The sequence below is a fragment of the Delphinapterus leucas genome, chromosome 13, assembly GCF_059928025.1.
Source record: "Delphinapterus leucas isolate spDelLeu-1000000601 "Yukka" chromosome 13, BTC_Dleu_Yukka2, whole genome shotgun sequence".
In the NCBI taxonomy this organism is placed as follows: Eukaryota; Metazoa; Chordata; class Mammalia; order Artiodactyla; family Monodontidae; genus Delphinapterus; species Delphinapterus leucas.
This window is the reverse complement of record NC_143141.1, coordinates 72,125,753-72,150,617: the sequence shown is the minus strand read 5'-3', so window position 1 is coordinate 72,150,617 and position 24,865 is coordinate 72,125,753. Positions and strand designations below refer to the sequence as shown.

General features: G+C 52.4%; 1 protein-coding gene across 5 annotated transcripts in view; it reads left to right on the top strand.

Moving 5' to 3' along the window:
- PLB1 (phospholipase B1) overlaps window positions 1–24,865 on the top strand; it is a 171,529-nt gene that overhangs the window by 114,663 nt on the left and 32,001 nt on the right. For all 5 annotated transcript variants that reach the window (XM_022574167.3, XM_089923307.1, XM_089923306.1 and 2 more), the window contains 22 exons: window positions 894–945; window positions 1,290–1,370; window positions 2,587–2,652; window positions 3,002–3,102; window positions 5,107–5,188; window positions 7,848–7,952; window positions 8,063–8,158; window positions 8,393–8,464; window positions 9,554–9,592; window positions 10,161–10,221; window positions 11,063–11,121; window positions 12,074–12,147; window positions 16,308–16,351; window positions 17,072–17,180; window positions 18,546–18,597; window positions 19,322–19,402; window positions 19,963–20,028; window positions 21,146–21,246; window positions 22,239–22,320; window positions 22,992–23,096; window positions 24,147–24,242; window positions 24,792–24,863. In XM_022574167.3, the coding sequence (XP_022429875.2) occupies window positions 894–945; window positions 1,290–1,370; window positions 2,587–2,652; window positions 3,002–3,102; window positions 5,107–5,188; window positions 7,848–7,952; window positions 8,063–8,158; window positions 8,393–8,464; window positions 9,554–9,592; window positions 10,161–10,221; window positions 11,063–11,121; window positions 12,074–12,147; window positions 16,308–16,351; window positions 17,072–17,180; window positions 18,546–18,597; window positions 19,322–19,402; window positions 19,963–20,028; window positions 21,146–21,246; window positions 22,239–22,320; window positions 22,992–23,096; window positions 24,147–24,242; window positions 24,792–24,863 (1,696 nt within the window). The remainder of the gene's footprint in view (window positions 1–893; window positions 946–1,289; window positions 1,371–2,586; window positions 2,653–3,001; window positions 3,103–5,106; window positions 5,189–7,847; window positions 7,953–8,062; window positions 8,159–8,392; window positions 8,465–9,553; window positions 9,593–10,160; window positions 10,222–11,062; window positions 11,122–12,073; window positions 12,148–16,307; window positions 16,352–17,071; window positions 17,181–18,545; window positions 18,598–19,321; window positions 19,403–19,962; window positions 20,029–21,145; window positions 21,247–22,238; window positions 22,321–22,991; window positions 23,097–24,146; window positions 24,243–24,791; window positions 24,864–24,865) is intronic.

Below are 24,865 nucleotides of genomic sequence, written 5' to 3'. Positions count from 1 at the left end.
GTTGGGCTAATAATTAAGAGAGGAAGAGGGTGACAACTAATGTTTCCTGCTAAGTCCTGTGCCAGGGACTTTATTGATGGTGATGATGGTGGTGGTGACGATGGTAGAAATAATTCAATGGATTGTTTCTAATATGGATATTTACCGTGTGCTCTTTTAAGTTCTTTATGGGCACCTTATTTAATTCACCCAACATCTCTGTGAAGAAGGTGTGCTTGTCATCCCCATCTTCCAAAGGAAGAAACTGAGGGTTTGCAAGGTTAAGTACTTTGCCGAGGTCTCACAGCTGGTCAGGGGTGGAAGCAGGATTCAAACCCGTATGCTGCCTGGCACCAAGAGTGGCTCTTACCCCATGGGGCTGCTTTGCTCGTCTCTACTAAGACCCATTAAGATGGGGGGGGGGCGGTTACCTCCTATCATTTGGATGAGAATTTAAGTCACATTCCCACAGTTAGCAAGAGGCAACTAAATGTCACACCCAGGTGTGTCTGACTCAACCATGTCACGTTGAAAGTGAGGGCACCCTTGCGGCTGAGGTCTTGGCACCCGCAGAGATAGCCATGTGTGGCATGAAACACTCAGATGCAGCCCTCTGTTTGTCTTGAATGAGCCTGGCTTGGAAGAGAAAGAAAACTATGAACCCAAATACGCCAATCAGAAAACAGTCCCGCTAACAGTCACCCCCTCATATGTAGGGAGCTCTGCCCTTCCCAAGGCACACTCATGACTCCCACCCCCAGCAGAGACCGAGTGGGGAAGGAGCTGTGTGACAGGGCATGGCCTTCAGTCCAGTTTTCCTGCTACATATTCCCGATTTCTCTGCTAAGTCCCCTCCCGACCCCGGCTTCACAGCCCCCGCTGGTCACATGACTTCTTCCTGTGTGTGCCTGCAGGGATTTACCTGTTCAGGCCAGGAGGCTGGTGGATCTGATGAAGAATTACATGGTAAGTCTAGGGGAGGTGGCACCTGAGACCACTTGAGGTAGGATGCCCAGAGGAGGGAGCGGGTGGGAGGATCATAGAGACAGAGAGGGTCAGCTCTGGGGTGGGGGTGGGGGGCACAAGGCCACATGGGAATCCAGAGAGGCCACCTTTAAAACAACAACAAATGATTTAGCACCTGTGACCTCTGACCTCAGGACCCACAAACCAAAGAACAGAAATTATTAATGTCCCCACTAAACCCTCCTGTGTGTGAGGACCCATCCCTACAGCATTCAGCACTTTGTATTTTCCTGGACTTGACTCTGGAGCAAGGCTTTTACTTGTTTGTTTCCTATTCATTTCAGGATATAAACTTTCAGGAAGATTGGAAGATAATAACCCTGTTTATAGGAGGCAACGACCTCTGTAATGTCTGCAATGACCCGGTAGGTCTCCAGGCCCTCACCCAAGACTCCTCTGGGAAGGATTTCCACCCCAGGTCGCTGGAGCAGTGCAGCTGGGTTGGGACTCGGCTGGTAGTCGGGCATGGATCCAGCCTGGGCAATGTATCCGGGGCCACACAGACACTGAAACACAGGCTCTGTTTGTGATGAACTCACACTGCCAGGGCAGGGAGATACAGACAACTCACCATCCTGATGTGTTTCTAGAGCTGCACACAGAAGAGAGGTCTGGGGTCAGAACTGCTGTGGGATTTGGGGGGCTGGGGGAGGGAGGGGTGGTGTCAGAGGTTTACAGAGAGCAGGAGACTTTCCAGCTGGGCCAGAAACATGAGAAGCTTTGTCAGGAAGAAAGGAGACCAGCAGAGCAAAGTGGTGGGTCTAGCTGTGGCCTGGGAGCACCTGTCCCAAGGGGTGACCCTGCCCGCCAGACCCCTCAAGGCCTGTTTTCCTGGCATCAAAGTCACCAGGGTCTGGGGGTTTCAAGCTACAATGCGAAGGGCCCACGGTGGGGCCTGGGGGCTGCTGGCTGCCAGGGTGGGGCGGGGCGGGAGGTGGGACCATGGGTCCCTCCCCCACTTCCCTTGAGGCTTTGATCCATTTGGTAGAGCAGGGCTCTTGGCTAAATTTCATTCAGACACAGGGTTCCACTGCTTTTTTTAAAAAGTTTGAAGACCACAAGTATCGAGATCAGGGGAAATCACCATTAAAATGTATTTATGCTTGGTGGGGGGTTTGCAGGACCCTCTTCCCCTCTGATAATCTCCTTAAGTGATTTGATTGAGCTTTCGCTTCCCAGGCACTTGAGGTTCCATCAGAAGTGATCAGCCCCTAGGACCAAACAGTGTTCAAGCTGTAGGAGATCTTAGAGGTCCCCTGCTCCGACACCCCAGTTTAGAGGGGCCCAGAGGTGTGATGTGCTGTGGCGAAGGCCCTACATCCAGTTGACGTGAAGTGGATCCAGAGCTTTCCGTAGCTCCATGCAGAAGAAAGAGTGTTTCCCTGAGGGTCACAGCCTTCACCTCAAGCCTGAGGACCATGGGGTGAGGGTGGAGGCTAGGGCCCCAAAAGATAGCCTGTGTTTCAGTGTTGCCCATTCTGCCTGAAATACAGGGAGGAGGGGACTCAGGAGAGGAAGTGGTCCCGGCCTACCGAGAGGTGGGGTGATGAATGGGCTTAGAGACATTTCCTCTTCCTGCAGGTCCGCTATTCTCCACAGAACTTCGTGGACAACATCGGGAAGGCTCTGGATATCCTCCATGCCGAGGTACAAAGGCCAGGCCACACGGCGTCTGGGCAGCTCAGCCGCAGGCCTCCTCCTTGGGCCTCGGTCTTAGCCTGGAGGCAGCTCTGGCTTCCTGCTGAGACCTCCCTGCCAGGTCCCCTTCTCCTGGAGACCAGCACAGACCATGCTGTCAGTCCTGGCCCCAGCAGCCTGAACATATGCGTCAACAGGGAGCAGAGGGGAGAGAGGGGGAGGGGTGAAGGCTGTGGCTGGGGCCAGATGAAAGGCCACAGACCTGAAACCCAGCAGGAGACGCCAGCCCCAGCCCCGGGTGAGAGGCTGGAGCAGCCTGGCCTCGATCCTCTTGGGGACGGACCTTGCCTTTGCTCAGGTGCCTCGGGCGTTTGTGAACCTGGTAAAGATCCTGGAGATCATCAGCCTGAGGGAGCTGTACCAGGAGAAGAATGTCAGCTGCCCGCGGCTGGTCCTCCGGTGAGTTGGAAGTTCTCCACCTATTCCTGAAAAAGCCATGGGACCCTCAGCAGAGAGTGGCTCTGGTTAGTTAGAAAAACCAAGGGCAGGAGTGTGAGGAGTGCTAAGACCCCGTGGTCTAGCCTGGAGGAGACACCCCAGGACAGGCTTCCTGTACCCTCGGAGTTCATGAGTTTGCAACCCAACGTGTGCTTCTATTGCCAGACAGCTCAGGACACCCTTCGGTCCTCCAGGGAGGGAAGAATAAAACATGACGGATGGAACGAGCCTCTGCGGGCCAGTCTCACTGGCCACTGATAGGGCCTCCTTCTAAGTGTGCCCTGCCCCCTCCCAGAGGCCCAGCTCCAGGACAGAAGGGGCCTCTGTTCAGCATGGGTGCTCCAGGCTGGGCATTCACAAAGACAGGGCTATTGTCACTTTCTAAAAGACAGGGTGGTCAAGTCAGAATCAGCATGGTCTAGAGGACGGTCTTATCCCCCGCCAGCAAGAGCCCGAGCCCTGGCCCCGAGAGGCCGCCTTCATGCCCAGCCTTCGGAGCCAAAGATGGCTCCCCTGCTAATGTTACACATGAGCCTCAGGAATAAGATGTCCTTCTACCCCAAGCGTGAACCGTTCCTTCCTGCAAGGTCCCCTCCGGACCATTAGCCCAGATCACAGTGGCTGTGCCCCCCACCCCCTTTCTCCCTTCCCCAGCTCTGTAGAGGCCTCCACCACTTCCCTGAGCGCATCATGTGATAATGGCCCGTGTGCCTCTCCCCCCAAGCCCTGAACTCTGTGTCTGAGTCACTGCCAGCACGGTGTAGGGGCTCCGTGGCTGTTTGCTGAATGACTGAATGAATAATTCACAAGGGCCAGATTTGCTCTGGGAAGTGAAGGGGTATCTTGGCTGTTCCCTGGAGATCCATGCCAAACCACCCCTGGGGGCCTTGACTGACAGGTCACCTGCGGAAGGCCTGGGGATGCTGTGGGCAGCGGGAGGATGGCTGCAGGGTGACACATGCCTGTTAGCACAGCTGGTGTCAGGCATGCTATTTTCGGCTGCTGACTCATCCCCTGCTCCCACTCTCTCCAGTCACTGGGCCCCACGGGGGGTTCAGCTTGTTCATTCCGTGTCAGAGCAGCTCACCCAAAAGTCTCTGGCTGCCCATCACTGCAAGGTCTTTAGACAATTAAAGCTAAAGGTTCAGAGTCCAACCTGGAATGGCCAAGTCCCTGGCTGGGGGGTTAGGAAGACTCAGGGTCACCTTGTCCTGCCACCTCTCCAGTGCCCTGCACTCCCTGTCTCTCAGCTGTCCTGCCTCAGTGGCTGTGCTTTCCTTGGTGGCACTGAGTCTACACTGAGCCATCCTCACTATTATCACCTCCTCCCCCTGGACCAAAAGCCCAGATCTGCAAGTTGGCTAGTCAGGGCAGATGTACGGACTGGACAGAAGCAGCTCAACTAGGGATTAAGAGCTCAGGTTCAGACCAGGCAGACTTGAGTTCAAGTCCTGGCTCCCACACTCAGCATCCATGTGACCTTGAGAAACTACTTAACCATGCTGAACCTCAGTTTTCTCATCTATAAGATGGGGGTAATGAAAATACATCTTCTAGAATTGCTAAGAGGATTAACCAAGTTAATACCCATAAAGCTCTTCGCACAGTAAACATTCAGTATGTGTTAGCATTGTTATTATTGTTGTCACTACTATTTAAAAGGAGGCATGCCTCATCTGTACCACACTGTTATCGAGCATTCATAAGGTAACGCAGCTCCGTAAAAGTCACTCCTGCGGATGTCAGACGATGTAACTACTTCATTTTCGTAGGCAAATCCAGGTCTGGGAAATTTTCTTCACTTCCATCTGGTACAGTTGACAGGTTAGCCAGCCAAGGCCCTGTTAGCACAGGCTTCTGGTACCTCCGAGTTAAATATATTCTGAATCTCAAGCCAACGCTTCTGCGTCATGCACTCAGCCAGGGGTCCTGGTGGATGGGGCATCTCTTTCGTTTGGCCTGCAGGAAACTGTGTCCCTGTGTCTTGAAGTTTGATGATAACTCAACAGAACTTGCCTCCCTCATCAAAGTGAATAAGAAGTATCAGGTAAGCCGGGAGAGGGTTCCGAGACTGCACAGCGACTGCTGTGTGGTTTCACCGCTCTGCTTAGAAAACCAGCAGACACTTAGATTATGTCGACCCCGACTGTGTGTGATGTTACCGCTGACCAGTTTGCAGATTTTAATACTCCCCCCTGCCCCCCGCCGCAAGACAGCAGGTTCAATGTATTTGATTCAAGTTATAGAGCCGAGTCACTGAACACACGTCACCAAATCTCAGTTCCCGGCCTTACACGAAAATGAGCGTTTCCAATTGTCCATGGAGAATGAGTATGAGGTTCTGACTCCTGGGGACGGGGTTGGGGGAACTCTTGCCGCCCAAGAGAGTCTGGAGGGTTCAGTGAGAGAACATGCATTCCCTCTGCCCTCCCCTTCGGGGGGGAACAGGTGTTATTGGGGTGCACAGGGAGAAAGAAAGTCAGCAGATGCTCTCCCAACATCCTGTGGGCTGTTCCTTTTAGGCCTTCCTCCATCAAATCTTTGACCAGAGCAGCTGACTCCCTTGACTCTCTTGAGTTTTCCCCCAAATAATCATCCAGTCACTCGAGAGAACAGTGGTAGTCTCCCAGCTCTTCTGAAGGGGGCTGCAGACAGCTTCCAGGGTGGATCCATCCTTCAAGTCCATGGACTCCTTGGAGCAGAACCCTTCCCTGCAGCCTCTTTCAAGGCAGTCGTATCTGCCAGCAGTGTCAGGGCTCAGGGGAATGAACCTCTGTTTATCATCCTCTGAGGCCATCCCCCAGCCCTGTGGGTGACTCCCCAGCTGCACTTCCTTCTGCCGTGAGCAGGTGCCTCTGTCTCAGGTGAGGAAGCCCATGCCTCACCAGGAGAGGGAAGGCAGCCGAGGTTATGGCCATGAAAGCAGACCTTTTCCAGGTGCGGTTTGGGTGCAAGCAACAAGCGCTTATGCAATTCTGGTTAATTTATTATTTATTATTAATTCAGATGTATTATTTAAGCAGAATGCCTGGAAGAGCTAAGGTCAGAGGCCAAGCCACCAGAAATTGCGAGTCTTGGAATTCTAGGAGCCAAGCCATGAGAATAAAAATCAGGGCAAGGAACTAGTCCAGTGGAGACACCCTGGACACCACTGTCACTGCTCTTCTAGGAACTGGATGCAGCTGCCACCCCCAGCAGAATGGATTCTGTGCTGTCCCTCCATCTTTCTAGCGCTAGCTTCCAAACCAAAGCCTGAAGCAGGAGCATCTACTGGGGGACACGTGGGCATGTGTGAGGGGCATTGGGAAAGCCAGCATCTGGGTTTCTCACCTTCTGCAGTGCAAGTCAGGCTGGTCTTCACACAGTGGAGTTTGTTGTTTTTTTTTAATATAGGAAGTGGGTCCAGATACTGGGCAACTAAAGAGAAGGAGAACTATTCACAAAAATGGCCTTCACTGACCTCTCTAGATTGGCCAGCTGTTGTTCCCAGGTCTGATCTTGGTTACCACGGAAACCCTGATCTAGCATCCTGGACAAGCTCACAGCTCAGCCACATGAGGCCATCATGCCCTCTCTCTGAATCCTCTGACTCTCTACTTCCTGCTGAAGCTATCATTCCATCCTTCTCCTTGGAGGTGCTCATTGCTGTTAATAACCACCATGTGCTAGGCATTCTCCACACTATTTCCTTTATTTCTCAAGAGGTGCAAGGCTCCACTGTGAGCCATTATGGCTGACCCATGGAGGAACTAGCAGCCCTGAAAGGGACTTAGGGATGGCCCAGGCCTCGGTGAACATCCTCCACTTACAGATGAGGAAATAGAGGTCCAGAGAGGGAAAGCATCTTGCTGAAAGTCACAGAACTAGTTAGCGGTATTGCACCTGCCTTCCTCAAGGCTCTGCGTGTAACTGGAAGAGACTCCCCCCAGGAGGTCAGAGGTGAGGTACCCCCAGCACGTGGACTCTTTTTCTGGCTGACCCTGGAAAAAGACGGTGTTCTTGATGTCATGATGTCTTCTGAAGTGACTGCTGTAATGTTCTGGGTGTGGAAGCCTGACTTCCCCCTCTAGCCAAGGTCCTGGTCCAAATGATAGAAACCCGGCAAGCAGTGAAATGGCCGAGTCTGGGAGAAGTGGGTGCCAGAACTGGGGTAACTCGTCATTCTGGAACTGATCCCAGGCGGAAGCTATGAAAGTAACAGCTGTGTTACCTCCTAGACAGATCTGAGAATCTCAAGTGTGCACACACAGGAGCACACGTGCTCACACTCACTTCATGCATGAGTGATATAAATAGGCATTAAATGTCATTGTTGATTCACCTTTGATTTTCTGAACACATGTAGGACAGCAATAAATGTAAGGGTTATCCAAAAAAGTCATTTAATCAAATTTGTACTCACCCCACTTCCACCCTAGTCTTTAATCAGAGGCTTTAAAAGAAGATCAAACTGATGGACTTGGATTTTTCTTTTTTCCCAGCCTAGGTCAAACGGATGCAAAGGCAGCCCAGGTTAGGGGCAGGGGTTGAGATAAAGCCTGATCTGAAAAGTCACTAGCTGGCTCCTGCCTGATCAGTTGGGATTTTGCTGCAGACTGATTTCACTCAAAAGTCAGACTGTTTAATTCTGCAGTGGAGAAAGAGTTCCCAAAGACCGGGCAGATGCAGAGAGAGTCTCCTGACCTCTGTCCCCCTTCCTCCTGCAGGAGGGGACTCACCAGCTGGTCGAGAGTGGGCGATATGACACAAGGGAAGATTTTACAGTGGTCGTGCAGCCGTTCTTTGAAAACGTGGAGATGCCAAAGACCCCGGTAGAGCCTCATGGATAAGTGGGAGCCACAGGTGTGCCCAGCTGTTTGAGCATCATTTGTGTTATCCAACATCCCTATAACACAGCCCCTCTATTCTGTCCTGTGACCAGGAGGGGTTGCCTGACAGCTCTTTCTTCGCTCCTGACTGTTTCCACTTCAGTAGCAAGGCTCATGCCCGTGCAGCCCAGGCCCTGTGGAACAACATGGTAAGAGGACCGAGGTAGGAAAAATTATTCTCCTTCTGATAGGAAAAAGATTCCAGGAAGCTTTCAGAGGACTTCAGAGGCCCATCACTCAGGCTGTGTGATTCCCTGCACAGCGATGACGATAAACCCCATTTCCTCCGTCCCGCCCTCCCGTCTCCGGCCTCACCCTGCATCCTGACTTTTCCATTCTTGCCACCCCTTTCTCACTCTGCATCCTCCTGCTTCTTGGTTTAGCTGGAACCTGTCGGCCAGAAGACGAGAAGGCATAGGTTTGAAGACAAGATCAATATCACATGTCCAGACCAGGTACAGTGAAGAGCGCAGCCTTGCCAGGGGTCTACCTAAAGCCTCTTTCCCAGCCTTTCGAAGCCTCTCATTAACGTTTCTCAGTTCCTTCCATCCCAAGTTCTCACTCCCACCCCCAGCTCTGTTCACCTACCCACCCATTCCAGACTCCAGTTAGCCATCCACAATGCCCCATCTGATTGGACCGTGAAGGGTGACAGCCAGTGGCCGGGAGACCCTAGAGCTCGCCTCTGTCTCTCCATGTCCCAGCAAGCCCGGCATAAGTCTGCACACGGCTCTCTCCAGCTGGGCAGAGGGACATGGCAGGACCAGCCAGATCTCATTTTGAAGGCCAGGGGTGGGGAGGACCTCAAGGGCGGGAAGGGACAGAGGATACCCCATCTCCACAGAGCCACTGTCCCCATGGTAGGATGGAAAGAGTGAGGGGCTGAGACCTAGAAGAATATCTTCTAGGATGGAGGTGGGGTTTGGGGGTGGGAGGTCCATTGGAAGCCGGAGCTAAGAAAGCAGACATTCACCAGAAAGGCAAAGCAGATCTCCGAGTTCATTCACAAATGATCAGAGAGATTCTTGGACCTTTGCAGCTGCTCCCTCACCTCTGTCAGTTCCCCTAGATTCCCAGAGGGGTCCCAGGCCCGGGACAGGAACCCACTGATCTGGGGCTTGCAGGGGGCAGGACCTCAAAAGCGCCTGGCTTTTCTTGTCTGGGCGGGAGACGCCCAGGCTGCTGCAGGGCGGGAGTGGCATGGGGTGGGAAGGGGTCCTGTGAGTAGGGGGCATGCTCTTGTATTAGCAGAAAGTGGGGCTCTGCTGGGAAGGGGCAGCGCGGGGAAAGAGAGGTGACCCAGCCACCTCAGCCAGTTGGGTGGGAGGCAAAGAGCAGAGGTGCTCATTCCTGGGAGCCGTGCAGGGTTTATTCCGGTTGTTCAAGAGGTTTGCAGAGACGGCCGGGTACGTCCTGGGAGGGAGCCCAGCGGTCAGCCTGGCGGCAGGGGGCTTGGGAATGTGGAAAGTGTTTCTGCGCACCGGAGCAGAGCAAGAAGCAAGTCAGCTTGCTGCGGTGGCTCACCACCCCCCTTCCCCTCACAGGTTTGGCCATTTCTGAGCACCTACAAGAACGCTGTGCAGGTATCCGCTTGTTGCTTCCTTTCGGCTCAGCCGCCAATGCAGTGGGCGGCCCCCGAGCTGGGACCAGCCCTGCAAGGCAGGGTGGGAATGTGGGCAGGTGTTCCCGATGGGCCGTCGGGGGGGGATTCACACTCTTCTGTGAAGTCCATCCACCTACACCTTCAGACAGCGGGGAGGGCAGAGGAGGAGCCATTGATAACAGCACAGATAGGGGGCCAGCCAGTCAACTCTCAGCCTCTCCAGATGTAAGTCAAGAGAACCATCCCTCTCATAAAGCTGCTGCAGAAGCAGGGCTGGCATGCGGTGGGCTGGGTCGTTTTGTTGATGCCCTGATTTTTACACTGGATGGTGGGGGCCGTGTGTGGGGGTCTGAACTAGGTTAGCAGATGGAGCCCAGCCAGATTCTCAGAATCACCCAGGGAGCCTTTTTCAGATGTCCTGCTAGGCCGTCCCCAGGGTAGGGCCCAGGGATCTGTGTTTGTTAAAGCTCTCTGGTGAGTCTGATGCCAAGCCAGCCTCTCTGGCCCCTGGCAACCCTGAGATTCTGGGATTCATTCTACACCCCTAGGGTCACGGGAGCCAGCTGCTGTGCAGTGACAGAGCCCCTTCTGCCTCACCGCCCACCTCAGGTAAGCCCCCTGTGGCACAGCAGGACCCAGTGCCCCTCCACAAGAACTCACTTATGGCCGGGGCTTGCTTCCTGTCTGGCTGGTCGCCTGGGACGAGTCCCTGCTTTGTCCCTGTCTTCTGTAGTGAAGTCTGACCCAGCAGGACCCAAGGCGGCCAGGGTCCTTCCGATTCAGCCCGCCATCGGGAGCACATGCGGAGTAGCCACAGGAGCGCCGCCCTCAGTGGCCCAGCCTGGGGTGTGACCTTGCCCGGGCCGGGAGGCGGGGTGTGTGGTGCCCAGGAAGGCCCCAGAGGGAGCCAGCTCTGCGGGTTGCCCTGCGGCCCCAGGCTCTGCAATCACTGCTGCTGCCTGCCGTAGGGCTGGAAAGTTCTCTGGAGTCTTCGGAAGAGACTTGAGGGCAGGGAAAGACCCAACATGATTATTCCTCAGATTCTTGGTGGAAATCCGGAACGCAGCTCTAAATGGTCCGTGTGTCGGGCTCTGCACCGCATCTCGGATGGGCCAGCGGCCATTTGGTCACGCACTCAGGTCACAGCTGGTGTCCCACGTGACTGCTGGCACCAAGGTGGTGGGATCCCACTGTGCCCTAGCATCCCCTTTCCTCCTCCCCCTCTCTCTCAGCACCTCTCCCTTCCCATAGGCCCAGGATCGTTTATTGTGCCTCTGATGGGGAAACTGTTTTCATCTAAGCTCTGCCTCTATGGCGCCATGGACGCTCAGTCCTGCACAGCCAAACACACACGCGGGTCACGTTTCTGGTCTTGCTTAAAGCAAGAAGCACTGGACTCTGACTGCAGCTTCCTTCGCACAGACTCAAGTGTGTCTGTTTGTCTTTCCAGTGCACACCCTGAGACCTGCAGACATCCAAGTTGTGGCCGCTCTGGGGGACTCTCTGACCGTAAGGACGTGTGGGCCCCACGTGGCTGGGGATGGCTGTGTCAGCTCCGGGTCCCTGTCCTCCTGACCCCAGGGCCTGTGCTCCTGGCCTCTGCATTATCCCACCCCTCCTTCCTGACTCTGTCAGTCTGAGTGCAGGACAGTGGTTTGATTTTGCAGCCACTTTCTCCATCAGGTGTGCGAGGGGGACTCTTTTTCGGGAGCGAACTGAATTGTCTCAGGCAGTAGAGGTTTTGAACACCTAATGTCACCTTTTGAACCATTGCAAAAATATGTCATTTTGACTCAAAAACTCTCCTAAACCTAATGTGGCTGCTCTTTTCCCTTTGGATTATACTTTACGAGCAGCTCCAACCTTCACATCCATTCCCTCTTTGCCTCTGCCCCAAAGCAGGAAAGGCTCCACAGCTGTGGCAAAGGCTCTGCTCTTAAGTTCCAAGAAGTAGGGCCATTGTACCATCCCCAAACAGCACTTTGTGGCAGCACGGCTAAGGCCGTGAGATTGTCCTACAGAATGTCCCAGAGGGAAAGAGGAGAAATGTGAAGTGTATGAGAAATCCGTCCACTGGGGCCCACTCAGTCTATGGGCTCTTTCTTCATGCATGTAAAGGACCTAGGAGCAGAATGCTGCTAATAATATTGTAAGTGTCTCACATTTGTAAAGCACTTTAGAGGCTTCAAAACTGTTTTTGCAGCTATGATCCAATTTGGTCATCAAAACAATCCTGTGAGATGAGCAGGGCATGGCCTCAGCTCCGTAAGGAGGCAGCTGAGATTCGAGGAAGCCACGCAGCCAGGGAAGCAGCAAGTCCGGGCGTTCTGGCTCCCAGGGCAGCATTCTGCTCACGCTACGTTGCGTGCATGGAGAACACCTTGGGAAGCCCTGCATATACACAGCCTCCCTTTTCTCTTGACTTGCTGATTTTCCTGTGGATTTTGATATGTTTTCAAAGGCTGGCAATGGGATTGGCTCCAAACCGAATGACCTATCTGATGTCACTACTCAGTACCGGGGGCTGTCATATAGGTAATGTTAACCCATGACCCCCTCCCACCCCATGCTCACCCACAGAGATCGGCCGGGGGTTTGTCTCCTGTAAATGCATAAATACCAAAGAGCAAGGACCAGGTCTGGAGGGGGCTTTCAGAAGGAAAACCTATATATTTCTGCCAAATGTAACAATTTGGTGAGTAGAGAGGATATGTTACTGCTAATAACCCTTTTCTTTTAGTTGTGCAGAAAGAGCACATCAGGGTACTTATCAGACTTCTGGGTCAACAGATCCAACATGAAATGCACCAACATGAAAAGCACCGAATCTCTGAGTCTTCACCTGCCCGTTTGCATGTATATGTGCACACGTAGATTCTCCCATGTCTCTTGTTTACTGTCTGTATGTATCGATTCATGTTGTTCATTCATGTTCTGTAGCCACACCTCTGCCTTTATGTATGTGCACACATCTGTACAGAAAACTCCGAAACGCAGCACCCGCTTCAGGCAGAAACAACCGAGACAAAAACCACAACCAATAGGCGTTGCCGAGCCCCTCCCACGTGCCTGTATGATGGAGGCGGGTGGGTGAGAGGAATATATGGGAAGCCCAGGCAAATGCTTATGCCCAGTTGGCAAGTGTCATTTAAAAATAAAAGATGCCCGAGTGCCACAGGACTATAGAAGAGGGAATACCCAGCCCTGCCAGTTGGGATAGGAGGGCTTCCCAGAGAAGGTGGTAGCCAGTTACGCCTTGACAGGTTAGCAATTTGGTAGGCGAGAAAGGGCATTCCAGGCAGGAGGTAAGAAAGCTTAAGACGTGTCAGGAAAGTGGTTGGATGTGGGTATTCTAAAGTTTCTTTCTTTCCTAATAAAGTTCTTGTTTACGAACCCTTCACAGTCATTGGCGATTAGCTCAGGGTTCAAAACCACTAGAACACGGCCTACCACAAGAGGGCAGAGCGCTGATGAGAGGCAGGACAGCTCAGTGCCGGCCCCCTCCCTTTCCTTCGGAGAGGTTCAAATGAAAGGTTTCTTCTAAGAAAGCGAGAGGGAACGGAGTGGGGACGACGAGGACAGTGCCAGAGAGAAAGTTTTTCCCGGGTGAGAGAAAGGCATCCTCACTCAGCCAGGAGCCACCCACAGAGAGGATCCAGGGCGTGGGTAGCGAGCGTGAGGACATCACCCCGCCTAGAGCTGAGCCAAAGGCCTCGCAGCTCCCGAGGTCCCACACACCCTCCGCCAGGTGGGGGGGGTCTCTACCGGGCTGCCGAGGGACAGAGTGGAGGTTGCCTCCTGACCACTGGGCCCCAGGCTTTACTGAGGCTGCAGCAGAGAGAAAAGCCAGAGGGAGAGCAGGAAAGCAGAGCTTATTACAGTCGAAAAAGCATGAGGTTGTGGCCGCTTTACTTAGCCTGAGCTGAAGAAGGCCGTGGCCTCACATCCTAGTGTGGGAAAACAGAAAATAAAGCAGACAAGCCAGCCAGCGATGACAGGCAAGCTGTCCTGGTGTAGTCAGGGGAGTGAGGTGATCTGCCCAGCTCCACAAACAGTCCAACTGCTCGGATTCCTGGGATTCCGATAGAGACAATCTTCTGCTAAAGGTCTGTCTCTGCAGCTGTGGAAAAATTCAGCCATTGCTCTTTGTTTCTTCCTACGAGTGAGGTCCAATAAGGCCTGATGTTTCAATCTTCTGGTTCCAATCCCAAGGCCTTGTGTGCTCAATGGCTGCTGTCCCTTTAAACCCTTTATTCTAAATGTTTCAAAGACCTGCCCCAAGACCCACGTGCGTTAAAGATAGGAGCTCTTCTTGGTCAGAGTCTGAGACACAGTCTGACACTTGATAAAGTGGGTAGACTAGGGTTTCTCAAAGTGTGTTCCACAGAACACTAGCCCCAGTCTTTTATTTTGGGGAAAATATTTCCTACTATATCCTTCCTCGGGGGAATTCACATACATGTTAGCATACTGAAGGCTCTGAGAAGCCGCCCTGCGTTGAAGAAATCTGTTTAAATTGTGTCTGTTGAATCCAGTGTTTCCCTTAATCCCAGAACTCTTTCTTTGTTCATAACTCTTTCTCTGTAAATGCCCATTAGCATCCCCTGGGAAATGTCCATGCAGTAGACTGATCTGAGAAAAAGCCATTTTCTGAAGCCATTAAAACTTCCGGATGGGAAATAATGAGGCAATTAATTGATTATAGGTAAATTAAGAATGCAAATCGAGCCTCTTCCTCCAAGGAAAGAAAGTGGAGAGAGTGGACCTCACAGAGTCAGACAGGGGAGAAGAATTTTTGGTAGGTGGGCGGCTGTGAGCAGGGCCTGCAAGAAGAGGTTTGGCTGTGAATATTTCCAAGGCCCCTTGACCTGTAAGAATCACACAGCAGTGAAAGGCCCCAGCTCTGGGTAGCTTAACGGTGTGGTAGGCCCAGAGGTCTTTAGAGAATTGCCTTTCCAACTGAAATGTTTGCTTGGTTGGACTCATTCAAAGGACAAAAATAATATTTATCAAAAAATGCATTTCTTTGTCTTTTTAATTAGGAGGTCAGTCTCATGTTATTGAAACTCCTCCAATAGATGTTATCAAGCATCTTCTCTGCATTTCTCTGCACGCTATGGGTGACTAGGGAACAAAGCCCAGCCTTTGAGCTCATGGTGTCATACAAATTACATTAATCTGAAGGGTCTCGTGTAAACTAGCTGTTTCATATGGGTCTGTTTTCTTTCATGTTTCACACAGTTCTGATCAGAACGAGGGCTTTCATATTTTTGTTCCTCCATATTTATTTGTATAATTCTCTCTTTTCTCCTGGAAACGGGCTCAGAGAGATTTCTGTAGCCTGTTGGTCTTGATCAGCTACCTCACTTGTTTTAGAACAAAGATAGTTTTAGACAAGAAATTACAATAGAATGTACTTGGTGTGTGTGTGTTTACGTGTATCTCTGTGTTCATATGTTGACTGAAGGAGAAAAGGAGGCAGAGTTAGAACACAGTGACTGGAGGAGGTATGTGGCTTTGTAAGTTCCTGCCAAGTGAAAAGTGTTCTGATTAAGTGCTTTTAGTCCAGAGAAGGAAGGATCAGGAAGCAGCTAAAGTAGTAGCTTCATACAGAGTTGGGAAAGGATCCGAAGCTTAAAAAAAAAATGCCCAACCAAAGGCCAAGTTAAGTTCAGACATTGGATGGAGGTAGGAGAGAGATTCCTGAGTGAGATAGAAAGGTAGGGCTTACCTGGCTTCTTTTTCTCTCCACCACTTGAGGCTATTGAACCTTTGACTTAAGCCCCTGACCACCATAGTGTGAAATAGTCAACTTCATTCCAAGCCTTCCCTTGAATGAAGAATAGCCAAGACTTTGATTCGTGGCCTGTCCTTTGGAAGGTTCTACTGGTGGGCTGAATGCTAACACTGTGTTCTCAAAATCTCTTGGCCTGGGATGATATGCTGGGACTGAGGAGGGAAGAAAGAAGGAGACACAGAAGAAAAATAACAGTAAATACAATACATCTGAACATTGGACTTTTTTCAAATAGAAATACTTTTCTCCTTGCCTCCCCCATGGATTCAATTTAAATGCATGAAAGGCAATGAAACTTTGTGTCTCTTGAAGTTAGACTGAGGGCCATAAAACTAGATGAGATGAGATGAGATGAAATGAGATCGGGCATTGGAAGGCAGTGAGAGGCCATCCCCCGAACCTTCCAGCGGGATTTACCTGACCACTGGGCAAAGAAGAGCTTATCCATTTTCTAAAGGTTTCCAGCTCAAGCTGGTTTTTAGTTACCTTTACGGTTTTGAGTTTCCTTTAGAAAGTTGATTAACCCCTGTGTGCCTCAGCTTCCTACTCTGTAAACCGGAGATAGTTCATGCTCATCACAAGCTTGTCTGTAGATTTGAGATAACAAATGTAGAGCATCTGGTTCATGGCTGAGCTCATAGTATATACTCAGCTAAGTGCGCTCCCTCCTGATTTGCTGAAGAAAAGAAGCAGCCATCTTTCAGCTTCAAATCCTGAATTTGGGGGAACCAACTCCTCGGGGAATTCAAATATTCTCAGAATCCCTCAAACACAAAGAGATGTCTCTGGCACATCCGACAGGTACCGATGGCATGGGCATTGTTAAAAGCTGGGGGCACTTTTTTGTAAAGCCTATGTATTGATTCAATCTCTCTCATTGGCTTTGTTCACTCTACAGTTCAGGAGGGGACAGCTGCCTGGAGAATGTGACCACCTTACCGAGTAAGTAACCACCAGTGGCTTGAGGTTGTCCTCTGGGTCCATCTGACCCCCAGGCTTCCTGAAAGTGCCTCTCAGCTAAGAAAGGAGGGAATAACATCTTCCTTATGGACTGTCATTGAAATGAGAGGAGAGGCCTGTGGACAGGTGGCTGAAGGGGATGGAATAAACTCTGTGTTTGGATTCCGGAGACCTGGGTTCGAGCCCTGACCCTTCTGTGTGCTGGCCGGGTGACCTGGGCCAAGTTATTAAACATTCTGAGCCTCAGATCTCCTCAACTGGCCCAGAGAGTGTGGAGATAGTCAAATGGGACAGTGAGTATTTGCTGCACTGTAAACTATAAAAAAAGAAAGAAAGAGGGCTTCCCTGGTGGCGCAGTGGTTGAGAGTCCGCCTGCTGATGCAGGGGACACGGGTTCGTGCCCCGGTCTGGGAAGATCCCACATGCCGCGGAGCGGCTGGGCCCGTGAGCCATGGCCACTGAGCCTGCGCGTCCGGAGCCTGTGCTCCGCAACAGGAGAGGTCTCAACAGCGAGAGACCCGCGTACCGCAAAAAAAAAAAAAAAAAAAAAGAAAGAAAGAAAGAAAGAAAAGAAAAACTGAGAGGCTCTTGTTGTCTTGGCCCAGCCTGTCATCAAGTCGCTTGAGGCCCCAACTCCTCTCAGGAGCACACTCTGCCTTCCATCCTAAGCCCTCTGTGTCCTGTGCACCCTTCCCCTTCCAGATATCCTTCGGAAGTTTAACGGAAATCTCACAGGCTATGCGGTGGGCACAGGCAACGCCAGTGACACAAATGCCTTCCTCAATCAGGCTGTTCCTGGAACAAAGGCTAAGTATGGCATTTGGGGAGGGGAGGGGGCCTGTCAGGTAGGGAGTGGGAGGCCTGTAGTCCCCTTTAAGGTTGTAATTCTGACCTCTGAGTGCCAAGGGGACATTTATCCATTTGCAGCAATGATTTGAGAAGTTCTTGGCCACTCTCTTCTGTGGCTGCCCCGCGACCAAGGCTGCAGGGAGGCTGGAGGGCTGGATCTTGGACAGAGGCCATGCTCCTAGAGCCTGAACTCCTGGCCTTGCTTTCCTGTGCAGCATGTTCTAATCATTCAACTAACGACCCACCTTAGCCAATTTTTAAAACTTACCATGGCATAATGGTACTCTCTACAGCATCTCACAAGTGGTAATTCCCCCAAAAGATCAGGGAGTACCAACCAAATGGATGGGCAAGCCAGGATCTCCAGTCTTAGAGGCTACTTAGAGGGGCAGTAAGTCTTGTCCTGTCCCTGCTCCTGCTATGGAGCTACAGGAAATGCAGCTGAGAAGCCAGAGGCAGCTGGAGCCAACTGCTCAGCCTCCCGGGCTGATCGTCCAAGGAGGCCCCTCACCCTGCTCCTAGAAGCCTCAGCCACCCGGGTCTCCTTGCTCCTGGCCCAGCCTGGGAAGACCCTTCTTAGTAGTAGAAACGGCTGGGGACAGATGGACCCACCACCAGGTGCCAGGAGATGAGCATTCTGTGGATCCATCTCACACTATAACAGGGACCTAAACTAGTGAGGAGCTGGGGATGCCTGAGGTCTAGTCTTTCCATGAATTCTAAACCCAAGTGTTTGTACGGTGTATATCTATTCCCCCACCTCTTTCTAAAAGAAACATGTAGCTAAGTTTACCAAAAATGACACAACATATACATAAGAGAGAAAAATCACAGCCCCTGGTGGGGGGAGGAGGGGAAGAAGCAACTGTGTCAGTATGAGCCTTCTTACGATTCTTGTGTCTAAGCATCAAACTCTCAGCTTCCTGGCAGCCAGGGTAAAAAGAGGAAGCATGCCAAAACTTTCCTAGATCTAATTTCAGAATCTACACCAGTCCTTCAAAGGAGATGAACGGTTTCCTAGCATGGAAGCCTTAAAGACCCTTTGCATGTGGAGTCCTAGAAAGGAGACCATGCGTAACAAATATAATTGTCAGTACCCTTGCCTGTTGCTTTAGGACAAACACACGACTGGCTTTGCAAATGGTTATTTGTTGTAAGAACTCTCCAGGAGAGGCAAGTAGCTTCTTGTCCTGAGCCTCAGGGTCTCTGCCAGCTCGTGGGGGGGGGGGGGGAGGGGTTAATGCCATAGAAACCTCCAGTTCAAGCCCTTTAGGATGAAAGGCCTGGGCGCTGTTCCTCAACAGGACTGATTTCCTTTCCTCCTCAGGGAACTTTCAAGCCAAGTCCAGACTCTGATACAGAAGATGAAAGATGACCATGTGAGTCAGATTTTTGGTTACTTTTACATTGCTTTTTCTTCTTTTTTCTTTTTGGCTGCCTCGGGTCTTCGTTGCTGTGCGCCCGCTCTCTCTAGTTGTGGTGAGCGGCGGGGGCTACTCTTCTCCGCGGTGCGTGGGATTCTCATGGTGGTGGCTTCTCTTGTTGCAGAGCACAGGCTCTAGGCACGTGGGCTTCAGTAGTTGTGGCTCGCGGGCTCTAGAGAGCAGGCTCAGTAGTTGTGGCGTGAGGGCTTTGTTGCTCCACAGCATGTGGGATCTTCCTGGACCAGGGCTCGAACCCGTGTCCCCTGCACTGGCAGGCAGATTCTTAACCACTGTGTCACCAACGAAGCCCTATGGTTATTTTTAAACACTAACTTTCTGACCCACTAAAGTCCCCAAATGGAATTGTCTGCCATGAAACCAGTGAGCCTCCTGTCACTAGAGGCATTCAAGCAGCAGTAGGGCAGCCCCTGTCGAAGGCCCTCAGGAGATTACGTCAGCTGGGGGGGAGGTTTGTTGCTGATCACAATGACCTTGAAAATCCCTCCTGATGCTAAGAGTCTGTGGTCTATAAACAAACCTCTGAAGTTCTGTCAGCTCTGAGATTCTGATGCTGTTATTTCAAGAGGGCAAGAAAGTTTGAGAGGGTTGAATGGATTTCCTAGAGCTGTGGTGTTTTTATTTGTTGGAAATCATCAGGCATTTTCCTCCCTCTGTATAGAGAGTAAATTTCCACGAGGACTGGAAGGTCATCACGGTGTTGATTGGAGGCAGTGACTTATGTGACTACTGCACGGATTCGGTAATGGGGGCGGGCCAGGCCTACTCATCGCCCTTGATTTGACCTGTAAGCCTTGGAGATCCTATCTGAGAACAGTCCCTAGAATCAACCCTAGGATTGTCCACCTACACCTGTGTGTGTGTGCACGCACACACGCACATGCACACGCAATTCACACACGTGCACACACACACTTCTTGCCCCCCGAACCCTCGCATTTCTGGCTCCCCCCCCATGTCCCAGCTGGCATGAGGCAGCAAGTGACAGATATACAGTGCTTCTATTCCCGTTTCTTACAACTCCTGAGAATTCAGAAAGAGAAGAAGCAGTAAAGCCCAAGCCCGTGAAAGGGGTACTAGACACATTCTGCTCCTGAGCTAAAGCTCTGGCTGAAGGTTCCAGTCTTCTGTCTGGCCCATCTTTGGCAACAGCGAGTAGCCAACTGTTCATCTCAGATTCTGACATGACGAGCTGGTCACAGTTGGATGCCGAGGGAGAACGAGGCCTTGGGGCTGGAGCCGGCTGGGGAGACTGCCCTCTCCCCCTAACCAGCTCCTCCTCTCCATCCTGTCTCTTCCCAGAGTCTGTATTCTGCAGCCAACTTTTTTGACCATCTCCGAAATGCCCTGGACATCCTGCACAGAGAGGTGAGTGGCGGGCTCCCACAAGCTGGACACAGCTCAAGCGTGTTGGGGGCAAGAGGGTGAAATGCCCCCTCCCCTGAAGGAGACAGACAAGGACGTAGGCTCCTGCCCTTTCCAGAGTTTGGGGCTTCCCCCCAAGGAAGCCTCATTCTATTTGGAATCAGCCCCGAGGGTCTCAGGCTTGAAGAAGGGAAGGCAGTCCCCCCACCTCTACCTGGGACATTCCCTGGTGGAGGCAGCTGGGCGGCTCCCAGGCTGGGCACCGCTCTCTGAGTGGCAGGCAGTGTCTACAGTAGGCCCCTCTCTGGTCTCCCCACCCCCTGGCATGGACAAGCCTTTCCAGCTGCCCAGGAGGGGGCGCTCTGACTACCAGATGCTTCTATGGGTTGCCAAGACTCTGGGCCTGCTCAGCAGAGTTAGCCCAGGTCGGGCTGGAAGGAGACAGTCAAGGGCTAATGTCCTGGCAAACGGGGCACCTACCTCACCAAATTGAAAGCTAACGGGCTTCCCTGGTGGCGCAGTGGTTAAGAATCCACCTGCCAGTGCGGGAGACACAGGTTCAAGCCCTGGTCTGGGAAGATCCCACATGCCGCGGAGCAGCTAAGCCCATGCGCCACGACTACTGAGCCCACGTGCCACAGCTACTGAAGCCCGCGCAGGTAGAGCCCGTGCTCCGCAACAAGAGAAGCCACCACAATGAGAAGCCTGTGCACTGCAACGAAGAGTAGCCCCCGCTCGCCGCAACTAGAGAAAGCCCACACGCAGCAACGAAGGCCCAACGCAGCCAAAAATAAATAAAATTTTTAAAAAGATTTAAAAAAAAAATAACAAATTTAAAAAAAGAAGGCTAACGGATTTGGGTTCACTAACGGATGGCTGAACGAGCTGAGCCCTCCGCATTTAGACTCGGGTCTGCCATGTTGTCCCACTCCAGGAGGCCCATTCACGCTGCTGCCAACGTGGGTGGCACAGCCTGCAGGGCCCTAGGTGGTCACCTTGTGTCGACACCTCCCAGAACCCAACTCAAGGACTCCGGAGCCAGATCCCACTTCTTGGGGCCCTAAGGCAGCTTGTGAAAGAAGCCCCTCAGCCCCTCTCTCATCTGAAGCCTCTCCCGTAGGTACCCCGGGCGCTGGTCAACCTCGTGGACTTCATGAGCCCCCGCGTCATGCGGCGCGTGTTCCTGGGGAACCCTGACAAGTGCCCGGTGCAGCAGGCCAGGTAGGCGGGTGCTTGCTGGTCTGGCTCATGCGGTGGGGACTCCTCGGGGTCTCTGTGACTTGGTCCGTCCATGTGTGCAAGTCTGTAACAGGGTCTGTGCCAGGACCACCTCCTTCTGGGAAGTTGGAGCCAGGGCCCCCGCTTACCAGCCTCAGGGTACCAGCGAGAACCTCTGTGATACGGGGAAGCCACGGGGAAGAGGTTAGGGCTGGGACAAACACTAGTTCTCAGAGACGGTGCAGCCCAGCCTGTGAGAAGGAGAAACATATAGGGACGTGTCCACAGGTGGTGGAAGCGTAATGGAAAGCAAGGGAATGGTCCCCAAGATTCCCTTACCTTTGTGGGGAAGAAGCGAATTGGGGAAGGACACAGGGAGCTTCTAGCTGGGAGTGTTTTGTTTCTTAAGCTGCATGAGAGGTGCAAGGTGTGTGTTTTATTATTCTTCCTACATTATATATCCATATACTCATTTAACAAATACTTTTTAAAATTTTGCTGTGCACCAGGTACTATTCTGAGTGCTCTAGAGATATCTTTTTTAACATTAAGTGTATTTTATGGATGTGAAATAATCCATAATAAAACAAAAGGGGACACAGTGGGGCACTAGTGTGAACTCAGGAGGTGTCTGAGGCATGAGCATCAGAGGCCCCGAAATACCAGCTCCAGTGCCAGAGCACGCACTTGTACTTTATTTCTAAACACTGAACGTTGGCTTTTCATTGTCCAAATTCACGTGTTCAGCGTAATTTGCTGCAGGCCCAGGGCCTGTGGTCCAACACTTGTACTCTGTTAACATGAGAGGCTGCCCATCCATACACCCTTGGGGCTTTGTCCATTCCCCTGTCAGGCCTGAAACCTGCCCTGAGCACACGCGGCAGAGCCTCCTAAGCCAGGGCTCCGGTGAGCGCCTCACCCCGCCCCACGCAGCAGAGTCAGTCTCTGACCTAAGCTTCTGCTCTGGGTCCCCCTGCCTCCCCCTCTCTGTGCAGCATTTTGTGTAACTGCGTTCTGACCCTGCGGGAGAGCTCCCAAGAGCTGGCCAGGTTGGAGGCCGTCACCCGAGCCTACCAGGTAAGACCAAGAAAGTCTCTCCTCCCCCTCGATGAACACGCCAGTCCAGAGCCCCCCGGGGGAGGCACACGGGGAAAGGAAGAGCTGTTCAGGCTTTGAGGGGTAACATCACCCTCCAGGCCACTTCCTGGCTGAGGTGTCTCAGGCAGCCCAGTTGGAGTCATCCCAAAGGAACCCAGGTGGCAGAGTCCTCATGGCTGAGCTGTCCTTGGTGGCTCAGCCCTGACACTTGGCCTGAAGAGGGAGGCAGCCCTAGGTGCCCCATCGGACTACCTTTCCCTCCACTGCACCCTGGAGGCCCAGCTGTCCCCCCAACCTCCCACCTCCCCAACAGGCAGGCCACGCACGAATGGGGAGTTGCAGGTCCCGAGCCTGGGGGCCCTTTGGAGACTCTCCCTAGGTTTTTCTGTTCCTTGTGGGACTTCCTGCCCGGCCCTTCAGAACTTGCGGTCCACTTAAAACCAAAACCAAAAGGTGGCACAACCCATATCCAATACTCTGGAAAGAGATTTACCATCAGGTGTGTCTGTGTTCTCAAGGGAAGAACTGAGTCAGCCCACCTGTTGAGGGAGATGGGGACAAGGACACTACCCACCTACCCCCACCCCTGCCCTAATGGGCACCTGGAGCCCCAGGGTCTGTGCAGAAGGCACCCATGTGTGTGTCCCCAGAGCAGCATGCGTGAGCTGGTGGAGTCAGGTCGCTACGACACACGGGAGGACTTCTCCGTGGTGCTGCAGCCCTTCTTCTACAACATCCAGCTCCCCATCCTGGCGGTAGGCTCCCTGCCCTCCCTGACAGGGATGCCAAAGGGAGGAGAAAATTCAAGGCAGAAATGCCAAGTGCTTCCGTGAGAGTGAAAATAAATGGGGCAGACCCGGGCAGCTCTCCAGCTGCTGGTCTGGTGGGTACAGCTTCCCCGAACATCAGAGCTGCATTCCCAGAGGCAGTCCCACGTGAGATGTTCTCATTACTACTCATCACAGCCTCCATTTTATTGAGCACCTACTATGTGCCAGGCACTGTGCGCACCACGCATCAAATCTTCACAACTGCCTTTTGAGGTGAGTTTTATCATCCCCACATAACAGAGGCTCAGAGACTTGAAGTATCTTCCCTAAAATCATACAGGAAATAAGGCACAGAGGTGAGATTTGAACACGTCCAATTCCAGACTATTTACTTTCTGCCCCACAGCCAACACTGCAGTTATAACGGAGGGTACCGTTTCCGTCCCTGGCTCTGCTCTCCACTTGACACTTCCACTCTGAGCAGAAGAGCTCTGTGAATGGACCAGGGTGGGGACTCAGTTCTCTCTACCTGGGCCTCCATCCCAAGGGCCTGGCCTACCTGGAGGGAAGCCAGAGGAAGCTTTGAGCACCTAGGCTTTGCCCAGGCCTGCCCCAAGGCTTGGCCTCTTCTCCCCACCAAGGTCACTGGGACCAGCTGGCCAAGGGCTGGGAAGTAGCTCTTCCCAGCTGGCTGACCAAGACTTCCTCAGGGACTAGTATCTCATTCCCTCAACCATGGCATGGGTTACATACACGTGCCTAAAAATACATATAGCGCTTTTTAAACTAACTAAGGGGAATTGTGGGGCCAGAAAACAGATTAGGAGTTTGGGGTCACTCAAGGCTGTTGATCTGTGGGACTGCTCTGACCTCCCTCTCGAGGTGAGCAGGGCCTTAGGAAGCCACAGGCGGGGAGCACCCTCGGGGGAGGAGGGCATTGAGAGGTCAACCCCAGGGGTCAGGCCCACCAGCTGTGGCCCACTAGCCACCCTCTGCACCAACGGGATCTTAAGGACGTCTGTTTCTCTCCTTCAGGATGGGCGCCCGGATGTGTCCTTCTTCGCCCCAGACTGCCTCCATCCAAATCAGAAATTCCACTCCCAGCTCTCCAGAGCCCTTTGGGTCAATATGGTAAAATAAGTGGGATGTCCCTGGTTCTCTGGGGTTCTAGCCTAGAGCAAAGCCCCCTAGAATGGAGCTTGTTCCTGGCCTCCCTTTGCAAGCAAGATACAGAGGAGCAGTGGCCAACGCATCTGTGGAAGTCTGTATAGAACTGAAAATACGGAGTCCTTATGATTCCGGGATCAACTGCCCCCCCTCTTATGGGCTTTGAACTGCGGTTCGGGACTCTACATGAATGCAAGGCAGAACCCTCACGTTTATTCAGTATTTTCTATGTGTCAGCAGCTGTTCTAGGCAGTTTAAGCCGTGTTATCTCATTTAAGCTTCTCAACAGCCCTGCAAGAAAAGTCTTAGGAGTTTATGAGGAAGCTGAATCCTACAGAAGCTAAGAAACTTGCCCAGTATCCCACAGCTGGCAACTGGCAGTGCCAGGAGTAGAAGCCAGACCCCCTGAAATCAAATCTGAGCTCTCCCCACTGCAGGATGCCCTGCCAGGGAATGTTCACTTCAGTGGAAACAAATTAGTACATGCATGTCTCTCTTTCCTTCCTCAATCAGCTTGAACCACTAGGAAAGAAAACGGATACCCTGGACCTGACGGCAGATATACCCCTCCCCTGCCCTGCTCAGGT